Source organism: Theropithecus gelada, chromosome 2, assembly GCF_003255815.1.
Source record: "Theropithecus gelada isolate Dixy chromosome 2, Tgel_1.0, whole genome shotgun sequence".
In the NCBI taxonomy this organism is placed as follows: Eukaryota; Metazoa; Chordata; class Mammalia; order Primates; family Cercopithecidae; genus Theropithecus; species Theropithecus gelada.
In genome coordinates, this window is record NC_037669.1 from 165813740 (window position 1) to 165837527 (window position 23788).

The 23788-nt window shown below is 35.6% G+C and overlaps 1 protein-coding gene across 1 annotated transcript in view; it reads left to right on the plus strand.

Annotated features, from left to right (window-relative positions):
- The window catches only part of KCNH8 (potassium voltage-gated channel subfamily H member 8), a 398046-nt gene that overhangs the window by 91405 nt on the left and 282853 nt on the right, over positions 1–23788 (plus strand). Inside the window, exon 2 of the mRNA XM_025375699.1 lies at positions 23159–23392. Coding sequence (XP_025231484.1) covers positions 23159–23392 — 234 coding nt within the window. The remainder of the gene's footprint in view (positions 1–23158; positions 23393–23788) is intronic.

Sequence of the window (23788 nt, forward strand, 5' to 3'; positions counted from 1 at the left end):
CCTCATTACTTATGCAAATTTCTGCAGCAGGCTTGAATTTCTACTCAAAAAATGGATTTTTCTTTTCTATCGCTTGTCAGGCTGCAAATTTTTCAAATATTTATGCTGTTTCTTTTTTAAAACTGAATGCTTTTAACAGCACCCAAGTCACATCTTGAATGCTTAGAATTTTTTTCCGCCACTTACCCTAAATCATCTTTCTCAAGTTCAAAGTTCCACAAATCTCTAGGGCAGTGGCAAAATGCTGTCAGTCTCTTTGCTAAAACATGACAAGAGTCACATTTTCTCCAGTTCCCAACAAGTTCCTCATCTCCATCTGAGACCACCTCAGCCTGGATCTTATTGTTCATATCACTGTCAGCATTTTTGTCAAAGCAATACAAGTCTCTAGGAAGTTCCAAATTTTCCCACATTTTCCTGCCTTCTTCTGAGCCCTCCAAACTGTTCCAACCTCTGCCTGTTACCCAGTTCCAAAGTTGCCTCCACATTTTTGGGTATTCTTTCAGCAATACCCCACTCTACTGGTACCAATTTACTGTATTAGTCTATTTTCATGCTGCTGATAAAGACATACCTGAGACTGGGGAGAAAAAGAGGTTTAATTGGACTTAAGAGTTCCACATAGTTGGGGAGGCCTCAGAATCATGGCAGAAGGTGAAAGGCACTTCTTACATGGTGGCGGCAAGAGAAAATGAGGATGATGCAAAAACGGAAACCCCTGATAAGACCATCAGAGCTCATGAGACTTATTCACTACCACAATAAGAGTATGGGGAAAACTACCCCCATGATTCAGATTATCTCAGGGTAATTATGGGAGTGGTAATTATAGGAGTACAACTCAAGATGAAATTTGGTTGGGGACACAAAGCCAAACCATATCAGATGTTAAGCAAAAATAACTTGTTTTAATAATTCAAGGGTTTCAATAAATCTTATTCCAAGTTTATATGAAAGTTGGAGAGATGACTTTCTTAATTTCCAACCACTCATTTTTTGGTGGTTATCTAGATTTTACAGTTGCAAACAGTAAACATAGAAGTTTAAAAAAATCTAAATAAGCAGCAGACTCTTTCGTCTTGCTCAGAACCAGGTAGCATAAATACCAGACGTGATAATGAGAGAAGATAAAGATCTGCTACTATGCTATTTTGAAAGATAGTTTTAGATATTTGTGATAAATGGTTATAGGGAAAATGCATACTATGTCATTGGTTACATAATACCAAAGCTGTACCATAAAAAACTTTGAAATAGGTATTTTTTACATTAAGGCAAAATCAGTTATCATCTCTAACTCTTTATGTACTGTAAACATTTATTCACTTGTTCTCAAGAAAAAACAGATTGTTTGCACTTAGAAAACATACAAACTGAAGAAAACAAGGACAGTGTGATTTATGAGTGTGTGCTTGTGTATCTTTCATAAGGTTCCATTCCTGGTGGGCATGTAATTTGGCACAATGCTTTTGTTCTTTGGAACGCAAATTTGCAATATGTGCCAAGAGTTTTGGAAATGTTCTTACCGTTTGAATCAAAACTTTTAACTTCTAGGAATTTGCCTTAAGGAAGATGTAAAGTACATTCATCATCATGTGAGATATGAGTGAAGAATTTTAAATAATCTGAACAAATAAGTGTAAGAAAATGGCTAACATGCTATATCCAATTATGTTACTATAGTATAGTAATTATAGTATATCCAAGTTGTGGGCTATTTTGCAATCAATAACATGATGTTAAAAATGTATATCTGCTATCTTGGGGAAACATATTACATTAACTGAAAAAGGGAACTATTTTCTTAAAAATCTGATAATATTAATATATAGCATATATACCTCTATACCTCTATGACAACACTGATTAAAATGTACTACATTTTCCTTTTTATTTATGCATGTTCCCCACTACACCAAAGAAATCCAAGGGAAAGGATTGTGTCATTTACTGGTGTAGTGTCTTTATTGTGCATAATGCTCAGTATGTTGTAGATAAACTGTAACTTCTTTTGAATAAATAAGAAAGGAGAGAAAATCTGGTGGTCTTTATATAATGGAATTATACTTTTTTTACATTTTATATTTTATTTAGTACTTTCTTATTTATATAATCAGAACAGACAATTTAAAAAGTAATAGTAAACTTACATATTGAAAAAGAGAGATGGCATCTTTTCTCCAAAACTGCTGGCTTAGATATATAGTGTTGAAATGGTTCTTTCTAATTTTGTTCTAGTTTAAATAACCCTCTCTTAATGGGCCAACCTACAAGATCATATCTGTTGCTTGGCTTCCTTTCTACCCTGTGGTATTCTTTTACAGAATGAAGTATCCAACAGTGCAATGCTTAATCATTATTAGCTCTAATTTGGGAAATTGAGCCTTGAAGTAATAAGTGTTTGGGGTCTGAATCTGTGAATGCTACTCACTCTCAGCTTTCCTTTCATCAAAGGAGCTTGTCTTCATTTGCAAACATTTCTTTTCTCTTCAAAACATCTTCCACAGTGCCTTTGCCAGGTAAATACATTCCTTCCTGAAATATTAAATCAATACATCAAATTAATTGCCACGAGTTTTGAGACCTGACACCAAAAGAGAATACACAGCCTCTAGCTCAATTCAGAGGTCACTATACTGAATTGCTTTTACAATCTTTGAATTATGCATTTGAAATGCTTGCTGCTGTATCTTGATTGGAATGTATTTTTTTAGTGTGAAAATAATTGACAGGAATTAGTGTTTTTTTTCCTTTTCAAAGAAAAATTTAGGGTCAAATGGAAGCCTCTTGCACGATCAGCAAACAAGACACACCTTCCAGATTTATTTACTTCGATCAATAGATTGCAAATGTCCTAATGTAACTTGAATACATCATCTCTGGTTGGTTGCCAGGAAGATAATCTGACTCTTGGTTTTATTTCCTCAACCATATCCTTCACTGAGAATCTGGAGAAAATCCCTTAACATTTCCATCAAAGGGATGTTTGATGTAGAAAATCTGAGCTATGAGAAAACCAAGGATCCAAGACAACAAAGGAGTTTCTATTTGCACGTATTACGAAGGTTCAGCCCACTGTTTTCTTACCCAGCTAATCTTATACTTTAATTGTCCAAGCTTGTATAGAATTCAAAAAATGATCAGCAATTAACCTATAGGATGCTTTTGTAAAAATTAGAAAAGGGCACTCCTGGTGGACAGATCAGTTAGGAAAAAGAACCTCCTTGGGTGACTCCTGGGGTGCAAGGTTAGTCACCAGCACCCTGTTTCCCGTTTGGCTTAGATTCTTTGTGAAATACACAAATGCACAACCCAGGATAGCAGCCCTTGGGTAAGGGATGAGTGTATGAGAATTGTATGAAGCATCTGAGAGGTATGGTATGAAAGATGCCCTATAGCACCTGAGAACACATCCAAATCTCAATTGGCATGGGTCACGTGTAGTGGTAGCTACAGGTCTCAGAAATAGTTCTTGGCCATTTCAGAGAATACCGTTCATGCTATTGTCAAATTCAAAGCATGAGGAACAGCTGATTTTTATATATTGCTGATGTTTGATACACAAAATGGCAATTTTCTATGATTCAACCTAAATAAGTCTCCTATTAGTAGTGCTTGGCCATTTTCCAATGTTTTGATTAAAATACCATTTGTCTCTTATTCTTACACCTCAGTGTCTTGATATTCCTCCCCCTCCACCACTACATAAACTGAACTATTATCTTAAATGGGAGCCATCTCTGTATGGAGCTGTTAACTCTTGATAATGTAGAAAATAACTTTGATTTGATCTTATTGCTACTGTCAGCACACTGAGTGGGTGCCAGTTTCAGGACACAATAGTAGGTTAGGGACATTTTAATCAATGAAAAGTTTGTAGCAGAAGAATCACTAGTACTACTTGTTAAATATACCTAGAAACATGAAACAATTGGAATTGTTTCTGGACAAATATTCTACAAAATGCGTGTAGTATTTTTGTAGGTTATAATGCTTACAGTGAGCTTCAAGAAACTCTAGAACTTATGCTTCTGTGTTTTGCTACTTTGTTTATTATAGGGAAAGAAAAGGAAGGAAGGAAAGAAGTTAAATATTCTTTCATGAATGGATAAAATGTGGTATATGCCTACAGCTGAGTAGTTCAAATGGAGCAAATAGATGTACAGCATATCCTTGAATAATATTGTTTCATTCAAGTCATTTATTATAACATTGATGAGAAAAAACATCGGTTCCCAGCGTGGGGCCACTGTTTGTGTGGAGACTTGTGTGGATTTTCTCTGGGTACCCTGGTTTCCTCTCACATGTCAAAGATGTACACACTAGGTGATTTGACCTGCATACATGGTCCCAGTCTGAGTGAGTGTGGGTGTGTGTGAATGCACCCTGCAATAGAATGATGTCCTGTCCAATGCGGGTTTCTGCCTTGCACCCTAAACTTCTGGGATAGGTTCACTCTGGCCACTCTATGACACTGAACTTAAGTAACTGGGTAAATAATTATCTTACTTGTTTTTATTAACCTTTCTTAAATGTATGTATAGTTTGCACTTATCTCAGTGTTTAATATAAAAAGTGTGTTGGATTTTATTTAGAAGTTTGGTGACATTAGGAGAAATATGCCATAGGAACTTAACTCTTGTTTATATCAATTAGTCTATGGTAAAATTGGTTTTATTATACCTTGCTTTGCTTAAAGTCACAGCTTCCAAGAACCTATCAATGACGTTAGGTGAGTCTTACTATATAGTTATCAATGTGATAGATTTCGAAAACAAAGTTCATTGGGAGGGGGTAACTTCAAAATAATCCGTATAGAATGATACAATTTATGTAAATTTTACAAACACATAAAACATTTTAAAATGCTGTTTATTACACAAAAATATGATGAAAGTTTAAAACAAAGGTGAGTAGATTACATGTGCACTCCAGAATTATGTGTGCCTCTGGGGCATACGTATGTATCCTCTGGGGAAAGATGAGAGGGACTAAAATTGAGGAAACAATGTTGGCTGCATCTGGAATATTATCAAATTAGAAATAAACATGGAAATATGTTAATATTTGTTAATTCTGGACAACAGGCCGTGAATGTTGGTCACATTACTTCCTTCAATTTTTATGTTTGAATACTTAAGAATAAAGATATAACAATGATCATCTGTGTAAGTCTGTTTTACGTGGAAAATTTAAATATTAACAAATTAGTGGATTTTTCTTTAAAAATGCAGATGCTGTTACCTTTTTAATGCCATCAGAGGGTATCAGGCACTTCAAATTCACAGTTACAGCGATCTAAGGTTCTGAGTGAAAGACATCCTCGTTGAAATGACTTGATTTTCTTAAACAATTATTTTAGAAAAATGGCCAAAATTGAAATCAGGAAAACTGACTTTCAGCATAGATTTGATTATCCTCACTTGGAAAACAGCCATTGTGCATTTGTTTGATAAAACAAATTTCAACGTAGGGCCTTGTAGTTAGATATAATTTTTACATAATGTCATTGAATAAATGATAGTTTTACGTGTAGTTTTATGTAACTGTGTGTATATAGTTTTATGAGATGGGGGAAGGCAGGCAAAAGCTTGGTAGTATAGTCTCAGACCTTTAAATAGTATGTAAAAGGCTTCACAGATTCATCTCCATGAAGGGAGATTTCATCTCCATTGCTCCACAGTACCAATAACCAGTGCAGAATACTAGGGCTGAAAGAAACTTCATTGAAGTTGTTAGTCTCTCTTTGAATCCTGGAAGAAGTCTTCATTTGAGTCTTTGAAAAAGTCTTCATCTGGGTCTTCCTCTGTGTGGAGATGGGTACATGCAGCTTTTTGGTTAACAACAGAAACAACAAAAATGTGGACAGTCATTATCTAGATAAATTACATACTCTCTCTTCTCTTCTTACGTCGTCGTGTACTGCCTCCCTTCTTCAACCTGTTCATATGCTTGAGACGAATGACTCCAGTGTCTTTCACGGGGAGGGAGGTAAGCAGGAAAATCCTGGTATGTACACTGCATGGTGTACGTTTTTGAGAGTTGAAGGTGGAGTAAGAGGGCACTGGTTCAAATACTAAAATTTGTTATTCTTGTACTATTAGGTAGAACTGTGACACTCTAACCATTTTATATGCCCTTTCCTCAGAATCTGGCAAAGGAAGATGTGATATAAGTTTAAGATGAAACAAAGCATAAAATTATTCACTCAAGTTGCAGCCTTAGAATGGTATAGATTCCAATAATAGACATCCATGTAGGACATGTGTAAATGAAGATATTTAAGACAAGAAAAATAAAAGATGAAGGAGTAGATTTTAAACACAGAAATTATTAACACCTTTCTGTAATACTCTAGGTTTCAACATCCTATGTGCCATACATATGTTATGCTAAAATATTTTAATGCGATTGTCAAAAACATTAGTTGGTTAAAAAACCCAGTTGAACTTGACTTTATTATTCTGTTTTGACCTAATTCCTTTGGAAGTCACTTAGTTTATTTATATGTTAATGTTTTTATCTGTAGTATAAAATGGTATGAGATTGTAGGAGGTAAATACAGTTCTCATGGTCAAATTAAATGGCAATACATGTTAATGCAGCAACAAACAGCATAAACTTTTTTGCTTTTTTTCTTTTTGAAGTTCGTATTTATAAATCCCTTAGGAAGAACCACTTGATAGGAGGTCACAGGTAGCATCTGTAGATGTTTTTAATTGGCGTTTTCGTTGTTGAGTAATGGAAGAGTCTTCAGATATTATTCAGTCAGTCTATTCTCAGAGCTGCCCATGGTCTGTGTGGGAATTAGACAAAGGCATCTTTCCTCCAGTGGACATGGCCCAGTGCTAGGGCTCATGGCTTGGTGAACGAGTGCAGACTGGATTTCAGTCCTCATTCAGCCCTTTAGCTGCACACTCTTGTTCAAAATATGACCTACTCAAATGTACGTGCCAGCCCTGGTGGTGGTTCTCCACAATCCGTGATGGTTTATAAAACCCTCTTCTTCACATTAGTACAAGGAATACACACCTGAGTATTAAAGGGCAACTGCAGTGGGCACATGCATTGAATATTAGTGTGTTCCTTGAGTTCAGTGATTTACAGTAATCTGTACAGAGGCAAACACAAATGAATAATTAAGGTCATGTAAATGTAGACAGTGAAGACCCTATGCTTTACAGGCTGAACTTGGAGCAAGTGAAAATAGCAAGACTGAGAAATCTGTGCAATTGTATATCAGCTCTGATTCACTAAAGTACGTGAACCACTGAGGGACCCAGAACAGAATCAAAGGATAATGTATATGCAGGGCACACATGTGCACAAGCATGTGTATGTCTTTTGTTTCAAAGCAATTTTTATCCAAATTTCATATCCATTGCTTAAGAAAAAATGTGATTAAAAGTTTCGTTTTGAAACTATTGGCTAAGGGATAAATATATTTATATAAAATTTATATATGTCCTGTAAATTTTATGAAGAGATATTTAGCAGTTGGATTTGGAGTATATTTCAAAATAAAGATCTTCAGAATTCAGGGCTTGGTTTGGGGACACAATCCAAAAAGCATGGCAAGATTATTTCTTAGATTTTTCAAATGGCCTCAGAAGTCATGTAGGCTGTTTCTGCACCTCATGGTAGTCTGCTTTCAGTTGCATTTGTGCGAGTCATCCACGTTAGTATTAGTTCTTTTGGTAACAGGGAGATCACCATATTTAAGGTAGTTTGTGACCTTTTGGATAGCCTTAGTTACTAGACAGTTATATGGTCATGCTGAGATCTTTTCCTTATAATGTCCATCAGTGGGCTCTACTTCTGTTTCCTGGACAAACCTAGAATAAGGCTGCTCTCTCTTCTATGTGACAACGCTGCAGATATATGAAATGGTATAATTTCCCTGTCTCAAGACTGAGAAAATAGTAGACTAGACAATGGTAAAACAAACTGAAAAAGAAAAAAATATCCAGGAAGTGGAGAGATTATTCCAAGTCTTTGTTTTTGCAGACACTTGCACCCCTTTATGAGAATTTATTTGTATAGAATAATAACTCTCTTTTTGTGATTTAATAACCACATGCTGAGGAAATACATTTTGCTTTCCAAATTGTGGATGAATAACAATGCCAGAAGAGCTTTTACAAAGGCACAAGAACCAATTACTTGTCCTCCTTGTTTCTAATATTGTAGTCTCATATAAAGTAGAGGGAAATAAATGAAGCTTACTATGATGTTACTTCTTAGCATATGTTAGCATACGTTTATATCATAAAGTACACATTTTGGGTTTTTTTCCTCGATGAGCTTTTGTTGAAAATTATAGAATTTGGTACAAGTCTTCAAGGTCATTTGGTACCAAGTGTCTAGCAGTGAGCAGGAGAAGCGTATCTTACAGTCTTTTTAATTCCAGAGGATGTTCCGAATACTAGCTTTAATTTTTACTCACACTAAAATTTCAAAGGAGCAAACCTAGAAAGTTCCCAGAAAACATATGTAATTATTGGAATACAGGACTACCTAAGTAATTTTTGATATATTGATTCTTACATCACCATTCAAATTGCAGTTATAAAGACAGGAATAAATAGGGAAATACTCATGATATTGTGTGTTTCAGTTCGGAACGCTTTCAGCTTAAAATACCAGAGAACCCAAATATCAGTGGTTTAAACAAATAGGACTTTTTTTTTTCACCTAATAAAACATCTGGCTATAGGCTTTTGCTGGCCTATTTTACTATTAAATGATATTATCAAAAATCCAGGATTTTTTCCATCCTTTGGTTATGCCATATCCAGGCATGTCACCTCAAGGTCACAAGATAACTAGTACAGGCCTGGACACCACAATCACATTACAAGGCAGGCATGAGGGGCAGAAAAGGTAAGAAGAGCACAATGGCCTGGATGGTGAGAACATTTCTCTTCTCACAGCTCTCTTTTAATAGAAATGAAAATATTTTAACCTAGATACTTTCAAACCTACTTATGCAAATATCTCACTGGACAGCACTTGTTAACTTGACCACATAATGGCAAGTGAAAATATCAGTTTCACAATTATGGCTATGCTATGATAATATGTATTTAAAATATTAATGGGGAAAAATTTTAGAAACTAGTCTAAAATGATTACCAGTAGCTGAGAAAAGTAGAATGATGGGATCTAACCATCTACCTACCTACCTACCTAAGCTGTCTATCTAATCTAGTTTCCTAATGTTTTATAATGTGGCTACCTTAGGTAACTAAATCATGCATTTATAATAAAATTAAATGTATTTAACCTTAAAGATATTAGACACCGATTCATTGCTTTATCAAGTATCTCATCTGACATCACATCCACACATCTATACTGAACCGAAGCAGGGAAAGGAGCAGGGAAGCCGTCCTGGTATCTTTTAGCTAGAGCATATTCAGTATCACAACCAATGCCTTCCCCAGTGTTTACGGACTCAAAGCATACTTATATTGATTTCTTTAAAAATCTATACTGCAAATCATATTTAAACATAAAATATACTTAGTATTGGCATGGAAACATTGTGATTAGTTTCATCTAGTTTCATGAGCTCCCTCTTTACTCACTTTCTGCTTTCTTGGCTACTCTTTTCAGGCTCATTTGATGGTTTCTCCTGATTTTTTTCAACCTTTGACAGTTGAAGTTTTCTGGATTCAGTATTCAGACTTTATTTTTGCTCTGTTTTTACTTACTCTCTAAATTATCCAGTTTCTCCTAACTGCAAATTTCTATCTAAGCATAGCTATCATCCTTAAACTTCAGACACTAGGCCAGGCGCGGTGGCTCATGCCTGTAATCCCATCACTTTGGGAGGCTGGGATGGGTGGATCACCTGAGGTCGGGAGTTCAAGAGGAGCCTGACCAACATGGAGAAACCCCATCTCTATTAAAAATACAAAATTAGCCGGGCATGGTGGTACGTGCCTGTAACCCCAGCTACTCGGGAGGCTGAAGCAGGAGAATTGCTTGAACCCTGGAGGTGGAGGTTGCAGTGGGCCGAGATCGCGCCACTGTACTCCAGCCTGGGCAGCAAGAGTGAAACTCTGTCTCAAAAAACAAACAAACAAAAACTTCAGACTCTATTCAACAGCATACTTTATATCTCCTCTTGGATGCTTAATAGACTTCTTAAACAGCATATAGAAGACCAAACTGTCAAAATTACCCAGACCTGCCAGGTTTTTGTTCCACCTCATAAAATACACCTCTTCCTTTCTAGTTATTAAGGCAAAAGCATTGACATCATTCTTGAATTCCTGTTTTTTTTTTTTTTTTTCAATCTCCAACTGCAGTGGAATCCATAGGCAAATTTTTCAGCTCTTCTAAAAATGTCTCAGATATGACTGCTTCTCACCACATTCATTGGTATCGCTCTGGTCCAAAATCACCTCATATTTTTTATGGACTGTCATGATAACCCTCTACTGGTCTTCCCAGTCTGGCCCTTGTTCTTCTATAGCCCATCCTATTTTGTTAAGTGGAAGAAATTTAGGGTTGAGATATTTAATTCTAATTAAGATGCTTCTGCTGGATCGTAATATTCAAGCTGTTTTCCTTTTGTCCGTTTGTATTTGTCTTTTTTCTTTCTTTCCTCTCTCCCTCTCTTCTTTTCTTCCTTCCTTTTATTCTTAAGATTAAAACTGTATGCAGTTTTTACATTGTTCATTATAGTCATTAAGTTCTAGTCACTGTTCACACATAACCTCTGTATCCATATGGGAAGTATCCATAATTCATTGACTCACCACCTGTTTGAGATAGAAAGGATCTTGGAGATCATATGATTCAACTACTTCACCTTACACATGAGACAGGTAAGATCCAAAGAGGGGAAGTGACTTTAGCATGATCATACAGTTTTTTATTGATTGAATTGAAACCCAATTCTCAGATATCTCATGTGTAGACTAGCGTTTTCCCAAAGTAGAAAATATCTACTAGATATAGTATATCTAATATGTAAACCTCCTCATGACTTAGGTCTAAAAGGTGCTCAATCCACAATCTAATCAGCAACAGAAATGAGTTTTCTCATGAAAACACAATTTTGTAAATTGCAGATTAGGTGGCTGCCATGGTCATATCAACATAACTCAAGTGTATTGACAGCATTGCCTTGGAAAAATGTGTGTGTGTATGTGTATCTTAGGTAATATTCAGTTATAAAAATACACACACACACACACACACACGCTTGATAAAAGAGAAACCATTCGTGATGGAGCAAGTATACAGTTGAGTATGCCTTTATAATTTTGTGTATAAGGGACTCAGGTATGTGTGGCTAACAAATCATAAATAACTTAACTACAATACTGAAAATTGTAATAGTCTTAATTAAAAAATAGGCCATGATGATAGAGAATAGTTGAGGGAGGGACCTACTTAGAGAAGATGATCAGGGAAGGACTCTGAGAAGTGTACATTTAATCCACGACCTGAAGTATGTAAAACAAGGAGAAGAAACCACATGAGCAAAAGCCTTGAAAGTGGAAAGAGCTGGGAAGAACATTCTTGAGTGTAAGATATCAGGTGTGAGGAGTGAGTGAAGTTTTAGGCAGAGTATTCCAGGCCGTGAAAGAGGTAGTTTAGATCTCATTCCAAGTGCAATGGAAAATCTTTAAAGAATATAAAACAGGAGGGTGATACGCATGATTTTTCTGCAAAGATTTCTAGGTAGTAAAACCAAAAGCAGGTGTTAAATCCACATGTGGGTTAGGTGAGCACCCTTCACAGTCATACCATAGACATCACTAATGAGAGAGTGAGAGTCCCATTACTAGGGTACTGGTGCAGAGGAGGCAGGGCAACCACTTTATGGGAATATGATAGAGGGGGATTAAAGGATTATAGGTGCATGAAGTTATGTATTGACCTTTACGATCCTCTCCAAACTTTAAGCTTCTATAGTTCTATCAACTAAGCTAATTATTGAAAATTTCTTTTTAAGAATAAAAGAAAACCATAAGATCAAAGGGGTTATTATTCAGAAGGGAATTCCCACCCTCACTCCAAACATAGAAATCAAGTATATACTTATCTAGAAAGGTGGTATCCCCCTTTCTACATTGGAGCTGCAGAATATAATCTGAATCCCCTTCCATTAGAGCAGAAGGTCTTATTCTTTTGTGTGATAGCTCTCACTGAGTAATCATGTTTAAAATGAAGGTCACCGGGTCCTATACCTTGGAGATTCTGTTTCAGTAGACCTGAGGTAAGGTTTGTGAAACTGCAAATGTAATAAGCAACCCAGGAGATTCCAATAGATGAGGTGGATGAAGTGAACAAGGACTGTACTTTGAGAAACAGTGGGCTTCGTGACAACAAAAGAAAAAACAAAACAAAACAAAACCTATTTAGACCCTAGCTCTAGTTCACCTCTAGCCATCCTCCACTGAACTCAGGAGTATTACAGCTGTAAGGATAATTTAACTTGTATTGTTAGGTTATGCAACCTTTCTGAGCCAAAGTTTCTTCATCTATAATGACATTTACCATAATAGCTATTGTGAGGGCCACAGATTCAAAATACAGAATGCTGACCTGAGCATCTGGCACATCACAACTGCTTAATAAACAAAAGCTATTATCTGCTTTATTTCAGCCTAATTTATTTAGCTTCCTTCTTACTACTCATCTCTATTCTGTCATGCAGAGTCAGCATCCACCTGTGTTGATTTGTTTCTCAACTATTGTCTTCTTCTTGCCTTGACCTCTCTTGCAGACTCCTAGAGACTTGCCTTAAGCAAGTATCACCTTAATTAAAGTTTTTTTTCCATCTCTGCATTATTATAATGACTCTAGAAGAAAACTCCCATGTTACAGCCATGGAATAGCTATGACCATCAAATTAGTTTAGTCTTGTGTTTCCTGTTACTTAACTTACAATTATCTCTTGTAAATCTACTCATCTTTCCTGTTTAATCTAACATGAGTACTGCAAAGCAGAAGAAACTATGCAGGAGACAGATGAGATTCTGGAAAATGCTACCAAATTATGGAAAACATTTGAATACCATTATCTTTTGCAGAATATAAACAAAACTTAAATGGAGAAAGGTTGGTCCACTCTGATGGATTGGGCATACTAATTTGCATATGTTGTCTTCAAAAATTCAAATTTAAAAGACCTATAAGGGTAAAAGTAATAAAACGACTAAAACATGGCTGAATTAACCATTTTTTTTCCTCAAAGCCTCATGTATGCTTGAAGTAAAGAGGCTGTTCCAGTCTATTTGAAATTAAAAAGAAATATTCTTTGAATTAAATATAATTGCAAGTAAAGTCTAGACTGTGCTTCGGGAGAATCAGGGGACAAGTTAAATTAAATGTTTTGGGAATCTTAGTATTCATAGAATATGGCTAGTTTCATTTGCTAGATTCCACTTAACTTGTCTTTCAGTAGGCCAAAAAAGATGTCAAGATAAATAACTATGTTTTTCCAATAAAAATATTGTCTTGTGGTCTTACTTTGTTTTTAAATAAGCTTCTAAAAGAAATTTTTTAAAAGGTATAAAATTAAAGTCCCACTTAGCCACATAAACATATATTTATTTAAGAGAATAAAATTTCAGTAAATGAAAATTGTCCTAGAAAATCCAGGCCCTGTCACTTTCTCCTTAACTCTTCACTTTTCCTTTACCTCTGGGTTGGGAAGTTACAATTTTTATCTACTATTCATTTGTATATTTTGAAAGGGGGAAGCTATGATGAAGAATAAGCTTTCTCCTTCTTGCTCTTTGCAAAGGCAGGGGAAAAGTTTGACCACATTTTCTTTACCCAATCTACCATAGATGGGCCCCTAGGTTGATTCCATGTCTTTGCTATAGTGCATAGCACTGTGATGAACATATGAGTGCATGGTTTTTTTTTGTGTGTGTGTGTGGTTTTTTTTTTGTTATAATGATCTATTTTCCTTTGTGTATATACCCAGTAATGGGATTGCTGGGTTGAATGGTTGTTCTGTTTTATATTCTTTGAGAAATCTCCAAACTGCTTTCCACAGTGGCTGAGCTAATCTACATTCCAACCAACAATGTATAAGCATTCCCTTTTCTTCACAGCTTAACCAGCATCTGTTATTTGACTTTTTAATAATAGCCATTCTGACCGGTTTGAGATGGTATCTCGTTGTGGGTTTTGATTTGCATTTCTCTGATGATTAGTGATGATGAATATTTTTTTGTATTTTTATTGGCCACTTGTATGTCTTCTTTTGAGAAGTGTCTGTTCATGTCCTTTGCCCATTTGTAATAGGGTTTTTTGTTTGTTTGTTTGTTGATTTGTTTAAGTTTCACATAGATTCTGGATATTAGATTTTGTCAGATGCATAGTTTGAAAATATCTTCTTTCATTCTGCAGGTTGTCTGTTTACTCTAGTTTATTTTGCTATGGAAAAACTTTTTAGTTCAATTACATCCCACTTGTCGATTTTTATTTTTGTTGTAATTCCTTTTGGGGACTTAGCCAGAAATTCTTTGCCAAGGCCAATGTTGAGAAGGCTATTCCCTAAATTCTCTTCAGGGTTTTTATAGTGTAAAGTCTTACATTTAAATCTTGAATCCATCTTGAGTTAACTTTTGTATATGGTGACTGGTAGGGGTACAATTTCATTCTTCTGCATATGGCTAAACAGTTATCTTAGCACCATTTATTAAATAGGGGAGTCCCTTCCCCATTGCTTGTTTTTGTTGGTCTTGTCAAATATCATATGGTTGTAAGTGCGTGGCTTTATTTCTGAGTTTTCTATTCTGTTCCATTGGTCTATGTGTCTGTTTTTGTACCAGTACCATGCTGTTTTGGTTATTGTAGGCTCATAGCATACTTTGAAGTTGGGTAGTGTGATGCCCCTGGCTTTGTCCTTTATGCTTAAGATTATTTTGGTTATTTGAGCTATATTTTGATTCTATATGAATTCTAGAATATTTTATTCTAATTCTGTGAAGGATGATGCTGGTATTTTCATCCGAATAGTGTTGAATCTGTAAATTCTTTTTGATGGTATGGAGAGATACTGATTTTTTCAATCCATAAGCATGGACTGTTTTTCCATTTATTTATATCATCTCTGATTTCTTTCAGCCATGTTTTATGGTAGAGTTTTTTTTTTTTTAAACTCTTTGGTTAGCTGTATTCATAGGTATTTTATTTTCTTTGTGGCTATTGTAAATGGGATTATGTTCTTGATTTGACAGTCAGCCTGGACATTGGTGTATAGAAATGTTACTCATTTTTGTACATCTATTTTGTATCCAGAAACCATACTGAAAGTGTTTATCAGTTCTAGCAGACTTTTGGTAGAGTCTTTAAAGTTTTCTAGGTATAGAGTAATATCATTAGCAAAGGAGATAGTTTGACTTATTTTCCCATTTGAATAACTTTTTATTTTTCTCTTCCATTATTTTTCAATATGAAACTTATTTATTGAACTCTAAGAGACAATAAACCTGACAAAAATTAGTACAATTCAACACTAAAGCTCATACAGGTGGAAAAGTGAAATTTACAAAATTTATTGATGATTTTGCTAATTCTAAATTATGAAAGAATATATAAATTTGCTTCAAGTTTGTTTATCTTGATGAGCTTTCACCTTTGTTTAGTGAAAGTTTTAAAATTTGTTAATACAGGGTTTTTCTTCAATAAGATTGCTGTTTTTAAAATTAAGTTATTTTTATTAAGCCATTCAAATGAATGATTAAATAACTTTAAGAAGATTTTGTTTTGTTTTGCTTTTTTGGTTTTTTTTGTTTTTTTTTTTTTTTCTTTTAGATGGAGTCTCACTGTGTCGCCAGGCTGGAGTGCAGTGGTGCGATCTCAGCTCACTGCAACCTCTGCCTCCCAGGTTCAAGCGATTCTCCTGCGTCAGCCTCTTGAGTAGCTGGGACTACAGGCACACACCACCATGCCTAGCTAATTTTTGTATTTTTAATAGAGACAGAGTTTCAACATGTTGGCCAGGATGGTCTCGATCTCTTGATCTCATGATCTGCCCGACTCGGCCTCCCAAAGTGCTGAGATTACAGGCATGAGTCACTGTGCCTGGCCAAGAAGATATTTTTGAGTATGTATGACATGCATATGACAGAAAATTCAAAAGTTAAAGTGGGTATACAATGAAAATAAGTCTCTCTTGTTTTTTTATCTTCAGCCATATAGTTACTTTCCTTCAATCATTTACTGTCACTAGGTTCTTGTAGATCTTTCCAGTGCTATTCTAAAGAATCATCTCAAACTTTAATGTGTACATGAATCTTGTTAAAATGTGGGTTAAGATTTAGTGGGTCTGGAGTGAAACTTAAGATTCTGAATTTCCACCTCCTGAGGCTGATGTTGCTGGCCCAGGACCATGCACCCAATGGCAAGGTTGTGAAGGATGTTTGTTTCTGTTTGTCTCTCTGTTTGTTTGTTTATTGGACTGAAGGGAGCAAGATAGTCTCATAAACAGATGCAGTTTTCTGCTTTCTACTACTACCTCAGCACTAGAATTCCAGCTTTGAGCTTTGCATTGTTACAAAGCTTTCTTCCAATCTTTGTCTTAAGTGATAATCTATTCAGTATTTAAAAAATCAAACCATAATTGAAGAATGAAACATAGTAATATGAAGCCTGATACTGGATGATGTATAAATTACAAGGACTATGAGAAATCTTTTTTACAAATTTTTAATCTGCTGTTTAAACAAGGTTAGAAAAGTTACCAAATGAAGATAACCTCCTAAATTTTGGCAGAAGGCATGCTGTAAACTTTAGCTTGGAGCCTGTACTATTAATCTAATAAAGACGCTATCATACTTGGAAATGATGCAGTTAAGCTCCCTGAAATCAATATGAAGTACAAAGATCATTTAAATATTTTAAAGTCATAAACATTAATATTCTATCTTCCTATACAAAGTAGTCTCCAGAAATGACTGTATTCAATATCACAAGGGATATAAACGTTGTCTTTGTTGAACCTGTATGTAAAGGTAATTCTGAAAGCATGGGGGGCAACTCCCAAAACGATGTCAAAAGTTCCTGTTTGTTTCTTGCTCTATGCAGGAAAGTAAAGAATGGAGGACTTACATTTGTCTACCTTCCTTGTCAACAGCGTATGTTACTACGAGTACTTGCTAACCCAATACAAGGTTTCTTTTAAAAAGAGAACCAATATCAAAGATACTCTTCAGAAATAAAGATTTGAACTATAAATGTCTCAATTTCTGCATAATTGGCAGAAAAAGCCAAGAGAATACAGGTTTCTGTATGATGCCAAGTCAGTGTGTATCAATGACCCCATTGCTTTGAATGACTCCAGGGATCTGCCATATGGAGAGTTATTTCGCTCGGTGCTGAGATGGTTATTTTTGAATATTTGAGGCTACAAAGGGAGAATGGTTTGTATCTACCTAATCTTCTTGAGCACACGCTATTCTACTTAAAGCTGTGATTCTCAAACCTAAATTATGTAGTAGTATACTAAATGATATGCACAAGTCATAGTAGAAACAGCACAACCTTTCAAAGTTTCAATTGAATTAAAAGTTTTACAGGCCCATATCAAAACAAAATAACACTACAACAAGCAATAATTTATGAAAGGGTATAATGAAAAATTCTGATGAATTTTTAAGTTAAACGTAAGATTTGAAAATAATATCAGGCTTAGGAGTATGCTTCTAGGCCCTGTGGAATACAGATTTATTGGTCAGTAGGAGGATATTTCAGTGGGAAACTTTTTGAAGTACTGCGAAATACATTAAAAGAATGTGAGATTAGAGACCAGATTATTTGAGTAGAAACGACATTTCTGTGCCGCCTATGAGACTCCAGAGTGGCTGTATGCAAAACATTTTGAGACCACAGAAGTTACTGTCCTGTTTCTGAAATACAGATTTTCTGCATGAAATTAGGAAGTGACATAGAGTTTGCTAACACATCCAGACTGGCTTAGGAGATGTCATCAATGAATTTTTAACGTATAATCTGTATAGAGAAAAATCCGTGTCTTTGGGTTTTATGGAGACTGAAATAGGTAAAAACATTTTTCTACAATTTGCCCATTTCTCCTGCTAGTAGGGAGCAAGTCACTTCTTTACAGAATGCATGGCATAGTAAAATAAGTCACATAGACTGAGTTTTCATCTCCAGCATTGGATCTTAGACAGGAAACTAAAGTTCTCTAGGTCTGTGTTCTCTGAAAAGTGGGACAAGTACAAAGATGAAAGAAGCTAATAGTGGATCAATGTTTATGTTCTTCTCTCTTTTTTATTTTCATCTTTTATACCTTCCCATTCCTACCCCCTTCTCTTTGGGCTTAAGAAGTTAACAATAAACAGTACATCTTCATTTGAAGGGGAAAGTGGTGCTCTATATGAGATCAGACTCAGTGACCTGGGTGTTTACCAATCATGAGATTCTCTCTGAAGATTCATGAAAGCTTTTTGCTAAGAAAGCATTTAGAGAAATAGTCAACTACCTCGTGTATAAGTACATTTATATCTTACTGTTTACCGTCACTTTCAAACTGAATATATATACAAAAATGACCTAGAAACAAGCAGAGAAAAGCCGTGTGGCATTTAGATGCATATCGCATATGCATAATTGATTTCTTAAAAGGTTAAATACCCTTAGCATATGTGTGGATAGTGATATACCCATGATGAGCCCGTAAGTATTATGGCAGTGGCTTTGTTTTACGTAATTCTAAAGTAAATGTCATGTTTCTTCTTTAGGGATTCCAGGACTGGGATTCAGAAAAGCATATGTTTCCAGGTAGATAGCTGGGCAAGACAGGCTACTTTCCCAAATGTAAGGACCATTCATGTAGCTGGTACACTGAGCTTTATGAAGCTCAGGCTGCCACTAAATTCTCTTTAGAATTGAAATGCAATTACATATCGAGGACAGGTGCTAAATATAAACAGAAAAGACCAAATACATGCCTTTATTTTTTCCTTTGTTTTTTCAGTATATTTGTGGAAAGAATTAACCACCTCAAAGACACTACAATCCTTAATTGAAACACACAGATCAGTCAACTTGGTGAATCCTTCAGCATCTTTTGTCAAAAGTTTGTTGCAGCTCTGAAGGACTGGTCTTTTCTCATATTCATAAACAATTATAAAGATGCTAAGGAAATTAATAAATGAAGCAAGTAACTAAGAAGTATACCAAATGAAGTATCATTAAATATGTCCTGAATATTTAAAAATAGGCACTATGTTGCATGAGGATACATAAGTAAGGGGTGAAAACTACATAAATGTGAGTGATTATTACAAAAATTCAAATTATGAGCTGCTTCTTTGGGGAAGGAAGGAAATACAATTTGTATGGTATACACAGGGGTTTTCACTGCATACATTATCTACATGTATTTATTATTGTTTAATAATATTACACAATCTTTATGGGGTATCCCATATTTCCTAATTTTTTAAAGTGGCAAAGGCAAGCTGGGTATGGTGTCTCATGCCTGTAAACCAGCAAGGCCAAGGTGAGTGAATCACTTGAGCTCAGGATACAAGACCAGGCTGGGCAACATGACAAAACTCCATCTCTACAAAAATTAGCCAGGTGTGAATTTTTAATGTATAATCTGTATAGAGAAGAATCTGTGTGGTAGTGTGTGCCTTTAATCCCAGCTACTCTAGTGGTTGAGGTGGGAGGATCGATCGATCAATTGAGGCTACAGCGAGCTGTGATTGTGTTACTGCACTCCAACCTTTCTTTCAAAAAAAGAAAAATACAAAAGACAAAATGACAAAGCATAGTGAAGAGAATGCAAAAATTAAGTTGGTAAAGAATCCAATGTAATATAATTATAATAATAAAAGTAAATATATGAATCTTAGGTTGAAGAATGTATTTTTCTATTATACTTAAAAAAAAAACTTGATATATGCCATGTGCAAGATACAACTAAAACCTAAGTCCCTGGAAATAGGAATATAGGAAAAGATATGCTAGACAAATACTAACAAAGAAAGCTATTGTATCTATATAAATAGTTTAAGAACTAGACTTTAGGATAAAATGCAATGTTTATTCTGCCTGCAATTCTTGTTTCCTTATTCATTCTCTGAACCTACTTCATCCAAGCATCTGCTTCTAACATTCTAGGACTTATGATAGGCCATCTTGATCTATTTTTGTCTTATTCCAACCTAATCATTTCAAAGCCCAAGATGTTTGATCTCTTAACTCTAGTAGTACCTATTATTTGTGTACCACTGATTTGGTACTTATATGATGTGTTTTAGTGTTATTTATGTACATGCATTTGTTTAATTAAATTACGATGTCTTAGAGCTAGAGATCATGCTTATTCTTCTTTAAACACCTCCTGTCACCTCACTCCAGGACTTGCCATCTGGTAAAACTGTGTTACCTGGTATTATCGTATAATAGAAAGTTAATAAACATGTCAGCAGTCAACTGAAAAATGGCTTCTGAAAGTGCATTAAAAGCTTTTTTAAAGATGTTTAGTACTTTGTCAATGCTATGTATTTACATTTTCTAAGTAATCTTCCAGTCAAAATTTCAAAATGGAGTTGAGGAGAGACACACACTATTGTTAAAGGGACCCAAAGCTGTGCCGAGTTGATGAGACTGAGACTACAACCCCCAGTAGGAGGGTACCCCTCTCTGGAGACTCCCACAGGTTTATGACTATGTGATTGTTAAGGACTGGGACCACATCTAATGAACTTTTTACATCCACATCTGAAACAAAGTCCAACATACAATGTATAGTCAATAAGTGATTCAGCAACGTGTGAAAGAATTAATTATAAGTCTAGGGTAATGTAATTCACTCCTGTGGCTTCAAAACAATGTATAATGGGAGTTTCTCAGTGTGTGTCTCTAGCTCATGCTTTCAGAGGGAGAGAGTGGCTGGGAAGGCAGAGAAGCCAGCTGGGTGGAGGCGGGATGCTGATGCTTATACTACAGTTGGTACTCTGGGGTTAGGCGCTGATTGGAGCAAAGCTGAGTAGAGTGGATTTGGTTTTGCCAGCCGATGGTGGACCATGTTTGGAAACAAACAACAAAAGCTTAAAAGGAAATGGAGAAACAAATGGAAAAGATTTTCAGTGCTTCTCCTGCTGGCCATCAAGAAGTAGCTGGAGTACCTTCTTTCGCATGGCAGGAAAGATAGTCTGTCCGCTGCAAACCTCGTTTAAACTTACTGTTTTGTGAATAGGCAATATATAAAGCATGTGGGATGAAATTCAAAAGGTACAGTAGGGTGTATGGGAAAAATAAGTGTTTTCCTACCTCTGCCTATAGTTACTCTCTCTAGAGACAACACAATTACCAGATTCCATTTATTTTTAGGTATACAAAAACATTTCATGTTTGGTATGCATACACATATGCATATATATATATATTTATTTCAGATAAATAGCTCATATAATAACATACTATACTGAATCTTGCTTTTTAACAAATTAACAGCTTATACTGTAGTTTTTCCATTTTTATCTTTATCTTTAAAATCCCAGTCTCTAACACTGTTGGTATACCAGTGTCCAACATTTGTTTCATGTATGAATGATTAATTTGATAATAGTATCTAATTCATTCATAGTGACCCTTAAAGGGCCCACCAACACATTTGATGAATGCCTTATCTTAAACCCCATCTCCAATATGCATCTTTTCTTTTCTCCCTGTTGACATTATATTCAAATTAAATCTCAAACAATTTATCCCATGGAAACCTTCTCTGAATATTGACTGTCTCTCCCCCAGGAGTTATTTCTAAGCACTTAATAATAGTTTACTCTTACTGATTACTTAATAGTTTACTATTTTGATTGTCCTCTAAGTCTTTTGTGTTAATATTATAACCATAAATATGTGAATAGCACTCTTTTTTTTTTTTTTTTCTTTTTGAGATCGAGTTTCGCTCTTGTTGCCCAGGCTGGAGTGCAGTGGCACAATGTTGACTCACTGCAACCTTCACCTTCCGGTTTCAAGCAATTCTCCTGTCTCAGCCTCCCGAGTATCTGGGATTACAGGGGCCCACGACCACGCTCGGCTAATTTTTGTATTTTTAGTAGAGATGGGGTTTCACCATGTTGGCCAGGCTGGTTTTGAACTCCTGACCTCGTGATCCACCTACCTCGGCCTCCCAAAGTGCTAGAATTACAGGTGTGAGCCACCACGTCTAGCCTGAATAGCACTCTTAACAATAATTTTTTATTAAGTAGTTGTTTGTGCCAGACACTTCACTAAGCACATAATATGCATGATCTCATTAATTCCTACAACTCACCTATGAAGTAAATAACATTATTATTATTGTAGCATACCGGTCATTGCCCTGCCAATGTCACCTTGACTCACTTGGAGATCGTATCCAGACCATTTCCTTATATGCCACTGTTTTCTGGCATCTTTCTGCCAGAGTGATCTCTGGAGAGTGCACTTAGCTCAAGTGGGTAGGTCAGAAGTGCCAACATATTGACATCCCAGGAGTGAACTTTAACCAATTATGTGTGGACATTAGTGGGTAAATACTTCTGCTTTCTCTTCCCTTTGTGTGACAACCTTTAGTTGTACTCCTCACAATTATTTCAGGACCCATATATTTTGCCTACAGCAGTGAACCCCTTTTTAACTTACTCTTTATTTTCTTTCATCTCTTCCCTATCTCAATTTACTACTTGCTTTCTTCCTGGAATCACCTCCCAAATAAACTAATTATGCTCAAATCTTAGTCTCAGGATTTGCTTTTGGGGAAAGCAGATTTAAGGAAACTGAGGTTTAGAGTTCTTGAGTAACTTTTTCAAGTTCACCTATACATTACATGGCAGATTCAGTATATGAAGCCAGAAGCCATGATCAAAAGCATCATCCCTTACTGCCAACTAGATGGTAGGTGCCACAAAGCAGACCAGTGAACACGTATGTTTCTTCCACAGTGTGTTTCAAAATGCAAGCCTAAGTCAGAACTTAATGCATGCTTCTGCTGGTCAAGTCCATTTTATGTTTTGTAGTGTCTCTTTTCCACTGCTGCACATCAGAACGTGCCTTTTGGCAGTTAGCTAAACACATATGCTGGTCATTTATACAGGAATTGTGTATAAATTCTCATACTTATCTAGTTGCTGAGTATCTTCTCCTTGTTTTTCTATAGATAGCAACTTCATCCTCGCCAATGCCCAGGTGGCTAAGGGTTTCCCTATAGTCTACTGTTCTGATGGCTTCTGCGAGCTTGCTGGATTTGCCCGAACTGAAGTCATGCAGAAGAGTTGTAGCTGCAAGTTCTTATTTGGGGTTGAAACCAGTGAGCAACTGATGCTTCAAATAGAAAAGTCACTGGAGGAGAAAACAGAATTCAAAGGAGAAATTATGTTCTACAAGAAAAATGGTGAGTTGGCTTTCTTTGGTGCTCACTGGAGAGTAGTTTGAAAGGCTGTCTTCTTTCAACCTAGTAATTGCTCCACGACTCCATTAAGGCTTAATGGCATTTCATATACATGCAGCCTGTTATAGAAGTTTCACAAATGACTTGGATGATAGCCTTGTTTTTACCATTAGTAGCATAAACTGCCTAGAAATTTTGAATTAGAATTATAACTATTCAATGTCAACGAATAGTTAACATATATTAACTGAGTTAATATATGTTAAAATAAAGTATGTTACTATTATATTTTGGTAATTCTTAAAATATATGTTCTGTATAATAGGTTATTTGTGTATTAACAACTTTTATCCAGGAGTTTTTCCCAAATTTTATGCCTTAAAGAGCTACATCTCAATT